Below are 10763 nucleotides of genomic sequence, written 5' to 3' on the forward strand. Positions count from 1 at the left end.
ATCACCACACTAGGGACCATGGGGACTTACAATACTTTTGCTACCTGCATGGACCCTAGTTGGATTTACACCATCCCTTCAACCGCTGGTGATTTTACGAAAGTTTAGCCAAAATTAAAATAACACAAATACTACGCTTAAAAATCCTGCAAGTATAAATCTACTTTGAATTTTTGGGGGACTTGCGTACCCTCTCAGGAAGACAATAATTTTACAATACTTCAACCCCCTTTGAGCGTACCGCCACTAATAAGCAATGTTCCTAATCTATACTACCAATCATTAAAATTCAACTATCTACAGAACATATCAATTTCAATTCAACAAGGAAATCAATTTCCTTTAAAAGTCCAATAATTACATGAGTAGTTACTGTGTTTAAAAGAGTCCGAAAGAGTTTTTACATTGAAATTTTTATCCCCTGTGATGGAGAATTCAACACACTCAAGCCAGATATGCTTGACCGTAGTTCTCTCATCACAAGGAATGCAAAACGGAGGATCTTCACCTTTCAACAGGTATGCATGTGTATATCTCGTATGACCAAGACGACATCGCCGTGGGTATAAGTGGGTATAACCAATGTAAGGTTTTATCTCATGTAATTTATTGATACCTACTTGGGCGTCCCACTTCTTTTGCATCAGATGACGGATATAAGATCTAATGGTGGCTTTGTGTAATCACTGTAAGGAATAAGAAGTGGTGTCACAGATTTGTTGAGTGCTGCTTTAGCAGCATGGTCAGCCAATGTGTTACCAGAGATTCCTACATGGCTGGGTAACCAACAGAAGACGATGTCATTTTAGCCAGTAGCAAGATCATTATAAAATTCCGTAATTTCTATTAAAAGTGGATGTTTGCAAGAAGTATTTTTAATAGCCCGGAGGCAAGAAAGAGAGTCTGAATAGATTATATATTGTTTACGTTTAGGGTGTCTTTGAATATATTTAAGAGCAGTTACTATGGCATTTGCTTCAGTCGTAAAAATAGAACTATTATCTGGTAGTCTAGAAGATATTGTTCTGGATCCAATGACAGTGGCACAAGCCACTGCGCCACTGTGTTGGACCCATCTGTAAATAAGGATTTATAATTGCTATAATTATGTTTTAGTTATTTATATTCTTGTTTATATCGTAATTGATTCGTTTCTGATTTTTAAAATTGGGTCAATGTTAAGTGTACTTGGGGTTAAGCAATTGCCAAGGAGGAGAAGAAAGAAGACGGGAGCGAGCAGTATTTTCCAGCTCAATGCTGGTCGAAGAAAAAATGGTTTAATTCTTAAACCAAGAGGCAGAACAAGAGAAGATTTCTTTTTGTATAAATCCTCATACAGAGAACTAAAAACACAGTTATATGCAGGGTTTGACTCACCCGAATATAATTTTGTTACATACTGTAGAGCTAATTTTATACGTCGCTGCTCAAGAGATGGCTCAACGTACAGGCTGTCAACAGCTGAAGTTCGAAAGGAGCTAAGACAAAGTCTTAGACCTTGATGGTGAACAGAATCTAAAAGGTGTAGGTTGCTTTTACAGGCTCCACCATATACAATGGAGCCATAATCTAGTTTTGACCGGATCAGTGATCGATAAAGTAGCAGGAGGGTAGCTTGATCCCCTCCCCAGAATTTGAAACAACTTTCAACAAGTCAAGTGCCTTCAGGTATTTAGTTTTGAGGGATTTGATATGTGGTAGAAACGTTAAGTGTGAGTCAACAAATAATCCCAAGAACTTGGCCTCCTTTACAACTTTTATGGGAGATCCATTTAGAAGCAGTTCAGGATCTTTATGGGGTTTATATTTCCTACAAAAATGTATACAATTAGTATTGGATTTAGAACATTTGAAGCCATTTTCAAGACACCATTTATCTATTTTGTTTAAACACAGCTACAGCTGCCGTTCAATTGCATTTTCCCAGGACACCAGATATTAAAATCATCGACAGATAACGATCCATCTATTAAGTAGTTTAATACTTTTGATTTTAGGCTAAAAGGTGTGACAGACAAAATAAGGCTTTGTGGAACACCCTGATCCTATTTGTATCGACCAGACAGGATAGAATCCCCTCGTACCTCATGTCTGTCTGTCATTTAAAACGTTGGCTAAAACACAGCTGCAGTTGTCGTTCAATAGTATTCATATTCTTACCACGACAAGAAATATTAAATTCATCCACAAATAACGATCCATCAACTGAATCGTTTAAAACTTTGAATAAACTATATACCTTTCTACTAAAAAGTGTGACTGACAAAATACTGCCTTGTGGAACACCCTCATCCTGATTGTAATGATCAGACAGGGTAGAACCCACACGGACCTGTAATTGTCTGTCATTGAAAAAGTTTGCTATGAATTCAGGCAAACGACCTCGCAAAGCGAAATCATGTAAATCTCTCAAAATGCCATATTTGCAGGTTGTGTCATGTGCTTTTTCAAGATCCAAAAAGATAGACACAGCATGTTGTTTATTAATTAGTGCGTTTTTTACAAATGATTCAAGTCGCACTATGTGATCGACAGTACTTCTGTTTTTACGGAAACCATACTGTATATCTGTTATGAGATTATTTGTTTCCAAGTACCAAACAAGTCGATTATTTATCATGCGTTCCATCCATGGTTTTGCACACATAGCTAGTTAGTGAAATCGGACGATAATTGGATGGATCCGTATGATCACGTCCAGGTTTAGGTATTGGTACTACTATAGCATCACGCCATGAAGAAGGAAAGTTCCCGGAAGTCCAAATATCAAATATATACAAAGCGTCTCTGAAAAGGATTCTGGTAAGTGCTTCAGGAGTTGATAATGTATGTTATTAGCTCCTGTAGCAGCATCATGAGCTTGATCAAGAGCAGTATGGAGTTCATGAATAGAAAAGGTTTCATTATAATCTTTCCCATTATTTGGATTGAAATTTATAGTTTTCTTTTCTTGTTGTTTTTGATACTGCTGGAATTTAGGTACATAATTGGAAGAGGAAGAGTGTTTAGCGAGGGTTTCACCCAGTTTATTTGCAATATCTGATTTATCTGTAAGTAATTGATCTCCATGTTTAAGATGATGGACACTGGATTTAGTACCTTTTAACCTTTTCATGCAATGTATTGATGCCTACCTGGTTGTCCCACTTCCTCTGCATCATATGACGGATATAAGATCTAATGTTAGCTTTATAATCAGATTATGGAATAAGAAGTGGTGTCACAGATTTGTTGAGTGCTGCCTTGGCAGCAAGATCGGCCATTGTGTTACCTGAAATGCCTACATGGCTGGGTAGCCAACAGAAGACGATGTCATATTGGCCAGTAGCAATATTAATATTATACAATTCAATAATGTCAATTAAAAGTGGATGTTTACACGATAAATTTTTAATCGCCTGAAGACAAGAAAGAGAGTCTGAATAGATTAAATATTGTTTACGTTAAGGGTGTCTTTGAATATATTTGAAAGCTGTTAATATGGCGTTAGCTTCAGCTGAAAAAATAGAACGATTATCTGGTAATCTAGAAGATATTGTTTTGGATCCAATGATACGGAGTTCATGAATAGAAAATGTTTCATTATAATCTTCCCCATTATCTTAGTTGAAATTAATAGTTCTCTTTTCTTGCTGTCTGTGATACTGATGGAATTTGGGTACATAATAAGAAGAGGAAGAGTGTTTAACGAGGGTTTCACCCAGTTTATTCGCAATATCTGATTTATCAGTAAGCAATTGATCTCCATCTTCCAGATGATGGACACTAGATTTAGTACCTTTACCTTTAATTTTCTGGACCATGTTCCATACCTTGGACATGGGTGTCCGAGAATTTATTTTGGATACATAATTTTGCCAAGATTGGCGTTTGTTCTGTTTAAAAGTACCCCTCGCTTTAGCATTTACAATTTTATGCACCATAGGACAGCGACGGAAATAATGTTCTGCTTTTTTCCTTGCCTTCTTAGCTTTATTTGCATTCATTGTTGAACCATGGTTGTCTTATATGTGGAACTACAGAGGAATTTGGTATACACTCATCAGTTATGGAATTTAATTCATCAGAAAAGCATTTAACAGCATCAGGAACGTCAATAAAACGTTCAGGTTTAAGTTTTTCAGCACACAGTGTTTCATATAAAGGCCAGTTAGCCCTTTTAAAATTCCGCCTTGATGATGGAGGAACATTAGATGGAGTTATAGATTTTAGTATAGTAGGAAAATGGTCACTTCCACATAGGTCATCGTGGACTGACCATTCGAATTCATTTAGTAGTTCAGAATTTGTCAATGACAAGTCGAGAGCAGAATACGTCCCTGTACCAGGGTGTAAATATGTGCTGGAACCATCATTATAAATACATAAATCATTGTCAGAACAAAAGTCTTCCAACAATGTATCTTTAGCGTTTGTAGTTACACTACCTCAGAGTCGGTTGTGCCCATTTAAGTCTCCCATTATAATGCAAGGCTGTGTTAGTTTGTCATATAGAGGTTGAAGTTTTGGCAAACGTCGAAGACGGCGAAGTATAGAGAGAGCATAGCGTAAACGCTACATGTAAAGTAATTTTCACTACAGCAGCCTGCATATTAGTAATAAGTGAAACAGGGCTATGAATAACTTTTTGTCTGACTGTACAATATTATTGGAATAAACTATCTTTTTGGGGGATGTATTGCGGATCTACCCCGCACTCTTTTGGAGGGCGACAAGCTATGTGCCCTAGAATGGACGTTTTCAGGAACCCACAAGAGAACCATACTTATTGAACAATTGAAAATTAAGAAAGCTCGCCTGAGCAGTTGCATTTTCTAAAATCACTAGTACAATCTTCTGTTGTGTGTGTTTTCTCAACACAGTGAGCACACACAACAGACAATGTGCAAGTAGTTACACCATGTCTATATTCCTGGCATTTGAAACACCTGAGCGGGTTGGGGATGTAGGTGTCAACCTCAATGTTACAGTAGGCTGCCTTCACCGATTTAGATGCATTTGGAGTTGAAACAGTAAACAGATACGTATTTGTTTTTATGGTTTCGTTATTTCTTCGAGTTGAAAAGCGCTTGACATAAAGGACACCTTGATCCTTCATTTGTGATACAACAGGGTCATTTTTGACGTTTTGTTTTTTTTGGTGGTATTTCGTAAGCCATTGTTAGTGTAACATGGTTCATCATCCGAGCTCCCCACCCACCACGGAGTATCACAAGGACAATGCTAAAAGCAGGCGGGTCTCCAGCTTGCAGCATCAAGGACACCCTGATGATATACTCCAGCAGAAGAATTAAAAGATTAATTATTCCACCAGATTGACCCATGAGTCACCGCCTTCTGGCATTGGACTCTAGGCAAAGTTCAGAACAACATATTTCAAAATCAAAAATGTTTTAGACAATAAAGCCATGACCAAAGTTACACCAGTTCCAAATGATGTGTGTGCAATGATAAATATAATTATAGTCCATGCACAGGGCTTGGCATGACCAGCCGATTGGTTGAACCGGGCCCATTCGACCACCCGTCTAGGTGAAGTCAGGGCCAAAGTGGTGTGTTGAGCAATAGGAACAACGATCCTGCTCCCATGCCCTAAACCACCAGGATCCCTTCCTCCACCGACACAGGGCCGCAACCCACGGCCAACAGGTTGGTGGACCAAATATCCCCCCGGGTCCACTACGGGGGTGTCGGCGAGCTCTTGGCGTTACCCAGCACCCAGCACCCACCACAAGGAGGTGGCTCGCCATGGGTGCCTGATGTGTTATAACCGACATTGCGTTCAACAGAACAATTTTCATATTTTTTTAAATGTCGGCTACTTACTTAATTATTTAAGTCAAATTACAATATGCCCCCCCAATCCCCCGATGGATTTACTGAGACTTTTAGTATGATGTGTACTGAGGTTGTCTGGGTACAAAACATTTGGATATATTTCTGTTGCGATTTGTTTAGGGTCAAACTGTCATTCTCCTGGCGTATGGAGGCACGTTACGAGTGAATGTGTTTTTTAAGTAAATATAGTTGCTCTGAAAATCTCCCACATAAAACGGTGAATGCAGATTATCTGATACCACTTGTCATAACAAGAACTGACATTTAATATGGTGAAGACTGCTAGACCCACTTTTTCGATAGCTCTTTATTGAACTCGGCTGGCGTTTCTGGATAACATCCCACTTAAGACATAGATAAAGTATTCACATGCCGCCAGGTAATGAGTGAGAATGCAGAGAATCATCATCAGAGTGTCTGTAGATCACTGGCATCAGCGGTCACTCTATAAAAATTATTTCATACCATAAATGGCTGCTAATACAATTTGTTAAAGATCACATGCAACCAAAAAATCAAACATAATTAAAACACAATTATCACTTATTCATGACATCTAATATACATTGCTGCTTGCTAAAAAACAAATAAACAAAATTATAAGCGTACTATCGCGGTTCAAAAGTGCAATATTTTGTACTTGGGCTTACTTCCCTCGAAACGAAGCCCTCGGCAGACCGAACCCAGTCATAGCGGGTGGCTGTGCACTCTAGGGTAACGACGACTTCCGATTGGCTGGTTCATTTGCTGATACGCTGAAGGTTCATTTTGTATACAGAAAGATGATCTGTTTGATGGGCATTTTATAAGTATGGCTAGTCACAAGAAAGTAAGATTCTTTATGGATAACAACTTCTTTTATTGTACTCGATGCATCGTTTCAGTACGGATTCATATACCGTTGTCAAACAAAATCATTTAGACTAGAATAAGTTGTTATCCCTAGATAATGTATATAGAGATGTTGGCTTTTGTAAATACACATTCTCTGAATTTGAGTTCGATCAAATCAAAAATCATCTCAGCAGAGATGGTGAACTACTGCGTGACTGGAAAGTGTCATTCGTCCAAGTACAAAGCAGGACTTGAAAGAGTTTGCACCAATTTCCGTCAAATTCAGTCATCCGAAAAAATGGATGTAATTTTGTTTGCAACCCATAGACATAAAAACTTGTCATGTGTGCAAGTATCACACCTGCCTAATTACATTATGTGGCACAGACTGGACTCGGGTGCACGAGTCATAAATCAATTTGTTTTGTTTATGACGTATAGCCAGATAGGTGTTAAGTTCAAATTGCATGTGGTCAATGATTGAAGCTGTTTATGTAACGAGTAGATTATTTACGTGTTTGTGTACTGCTCACGACCTCATACTCCGAGCATGCATACTGTTTCAATCTCCGCAAGCCTATACGCTGCGCATGCGTTATGGGCGGAGCGCAGCACAGCTGTTGAAACCAGTTTTCCCCCCAGCGCTGGGGGGAATTTAGTGAATCGTTTGAACTCCGATTTCGCGGGCTTTTTTTTCATCGCGTTTTTTCAACTTTATAGACTGAATTGACACTTTTCATGATTTGTTTCGGTAAGTGCATACCTAAAGGTATCAGAATCTGCAAAGTTGCGTTTCACTTCGCATGTGACCTTTGAGTTCACAGTCCTGTATGTGTATGTTGTCTGCTGTGTCAATTCCAAAAGCCCAGGTCGTTCAATCTACTGACATCTGTGACGGTTACGAAATTACCGCGACAAACGTCTTGTGAGTTCCCATTAAACCGGCAAAATAAAAGTGAGTGAGTTTAGTTTTACGCCGCACTCAGCAATATTCCAGCTATATGGCGGCGGTCTGTAAATAATCGAGTCTGGACCAGACAATCCAGTGACCAACAACGTGAGCATCGATCTGCACAATTGGGAACCGATGACATGTGTCAACCAAGTGAGCGAGTCTGACCACCCGATCTCGTTAGTCGCCTGTTACGACAAGCATAGCTTTTTAGCAAAATAAAAGAGAAGTACAGATTTCTAATTCGAAGTTATTGGATCACAACCCTAAAGCATTGGTTCATAAATCTAAACTACTAACTCATACACGTCTTGTTATTTCAATCATAATTAAATGTACTGATTGTTCGACGTTGCCAGGCCACACTACGACCATCATAGCATATCATTATAGAAATTAATCATAGCTTAACAAATCCGACCGGAAGCAAGCAAACAAAGGGAGGCAGAATTTAACACAGGTACATGAGCTTGCCATAAGCAGTTCTCAAGAGTTGTCAAATGCACGTTATCTACAGATGATATAGACATACTGGTGTTGTGAGTCTCAGAAATGTAATAAATATCACACATTACCTCAGGCATCTCTCATTCATAAGGATGATGGAGACAGACTATGACATACAATATTGTCCAAAGCAGGATCTGTACTTAACTGAGACAGAATAACCCCAAATATATTATACGTTACATGGTTACATTTGATCACTTTCTAAATAACACTGAATATTCACCGCATGGTGCAGAATTACAAAATCTATAACATGTTAAATGCAACATGTAACACTTATTAGGATCAGCATTGGAACAGATGAATTAGAAACCTTTTTCCTATGCATCAAACTTTCGACAGGAAGACAATCCCTGCTTTCAGGGATCCAGTCGACCCTTATGAATTTATCTTCCGCCAACATGTCAGTGTGATCCGATTTGACGATATGGCTGGTATTTGTGATCACGTGCTCTGATAAGTCTGGTTTCAGGTCTTCGCGGGTGGTCTGTGCTCTTTCTTACGAGTACGCACAGGCCTGTCTTATTCACATGTGTAGGAGCTGTGTATAAACACATTCTAGATAAAGAATCAGTCAGCTCAGAGTATCTAAATATATTGTTCACTCCTTTGTAGTTATTACAGTTGGCCCATCCAACAGTATGGTACAAATGATCAGGTGTCTGCATGTTTTACCCACATTATTTCTTAACTCGCAATAAACAACCACAGAATACGTAATTTTGTTGCATGAGTACATGATGGATGACGACACAACATTCAGGAAAGTTTTGAATATTTACGCTGAGATCTGAATATGACATGGTATCAGATAGTCAATAAACCAATCCTGACGTTAGAGTAATGTATTATGACTTTAAAATCCATCCACAAATTCCAGTTTATACAATGGAATGTGTCTATTATGGTGTTGTCTGGAACCGATTCAAGGCATCGCATGGATCGTCCTCTCTGTATGACCCCTCAACAATGTGTCGTGTGGACACATACTTCACTATACGTACATTTTCACCTTCACAGGCCATAGTTAGGATGTTATCACCATCACCATTCACAACTGTAAGATCAGCCACATGATCAGCAAGTAAGAAGAAGATAGCCTCATGTCCACAACGTGCTGCAATCATTGCTGGTGTTCTGTCCTCCCCATTTCGACTGTTGATATCCACAATGTTGTGTGTGAGGAGGTGCCTTACTATCTCAACATTGTCTCCACCACAGGCCAAATGAAGGATGTTGTTATTATCTTTATCCAACAGTGAGAGATCAGCTCCCCATTTCACAAGTAAGTCATAGACGTCATCTTGTTCGGATATGACTGCATACATTACTGTTGTCAAGCCGCTTCCATCTCGACCGTTGATGTCCACATTTTCATGTGCTAGAACGTACTTGATTATATCAACGTTTCCTCCTTCACACGACAATTGAAAAATAGTTTCTTCGTCATAATCCACCAGTGACAGATTTGCTCCTGCTTCAACAAGGAGGTCAAACGCATCATTTTGACCAAAAGTGGCTGCCTGCATTACCGGTGTTCGGCCGTTCGAATCTTGGTTGTCGATGTCCACAATGCCTTGCGTCAGTAGGTACTTGATTATTTCAACATTACCACCTTCACAGGCCACATGAAGGATGGTTTCTTTGTTGCCAGCCACAAGTGACAGATCTGCACCCGCTTTCACAAGGACGTCAAACACATTTTTATGTCCTTCACTGGCTCCCTGCATAATTGGTGTCCAACCTTTATCCAACCGACTGTCAATATCCACAATGTTATATTTCAGGAGGTACTTGATTATTTCAACATTACCCCCTACACAGGCGAAATGAAGGATGTTTGTTTTGTGGCGACCCACTAGTGACAGATCAGCCCCTTTATCAACAAGGACATCAAACACATTTTTGTGTCCATGCCTGGCGCCGTACATTACTGGAGTCCAGCCGCTAATATCTCGCGTGTCGATGTCCACAAAATCTTGTTTCAGAAGATGCTTAATTATCTCAACATTACCACCTTCACATGCCACGTGGAGAATGGTTTCTTTGTCGCCATCCAATAGCGACAGATGTGCTCCTGCTTCCACAAGGACGTCAAACACATCCTTATGCCCGGCACTGGCTGCATGCAATACTGGCGTCCTGCCGTTCATATCTCGAGTATTGATGTCCCCAATTTTCTGTGCGAGGACATATTTCACAATTTGTAAATTTCCTCCAATACAAGCTAAATGAAGAATGTTCCTATCGCCCACATCCACTAAAGACAGGTCGGCACCTTCCTTGACAAGTAGATCAAACATTTCTCTATTTCCGTCCTTTGCTGCGTGCATCACCGGTGTCATGTGACCTTTCCCCATTGAGTTGATATTTTCCCAGCCATGAAGCAAAATGTTCCTGACTCCGATTAAATCTCCCATGATGCAGGCCTTGACGATGTTACTGTGTAATTCAGTATTCACTTTCGTCCAGTTACAGTGTTCTGAAGTAAGACATAACATCATTTGATAACATCTAACGATTTATTCCCTGGAACACTAGCTGAACATAACCCTAACTTAGGTTGTATTAAGTTTGTATTGAAGAATCTACGTTATTCCCACAACTGAACTTTGCGGCTTATGTCAAA

The 10763-nt window shown here is 39.4% G+C and overlaps 1 protein-coding gene across 1 annotated transcript; it reads right to left on the reverse strand.

Moving 5' to 3' along the window:
• Positions 1–9036: 9036 nt before the first annotated feature.
• LOC137271568 (putative ankyrin repeat protein RF_0381) lies at positions 9037–10554 on the reverse strand. Its single transcript, XM_067804017.1, has one exon. The coding sequence runs from the start codon at positions 10552–10554 to the stop codon at positions 9037–9039; it is 1518 nt and encodes a 505-aa protein (XP_067660118.1).
• Positions 10555–10763: the final 209 nt, after the last annotated feature.

The sequence above is a fragment of the Haliotis asinina genome, chromosome 1 (assembly GCF_037392515.1).
Source record: "Haliotis asinina isolate JCU_RB_2024 chromosome 1, JCU_Hal_asi_v2, whole genome shotgun sequence".
NCBI classification, from domain to species: Eukaryota; Metazoa; Mollusca; class Gastropoda; order Lepetellida; family Haliotidae; genus Haliotis; species Haliotis asinina.

Coding starts and splice junctions, on each gene's coding strand:
- LOC137271568 (XM_067804017.1), bottom strand. CDS start 10,554: ATGGGAGATTTAATCGGAGTCAGGAACATTTTGCTTCATGGCTGGGAA.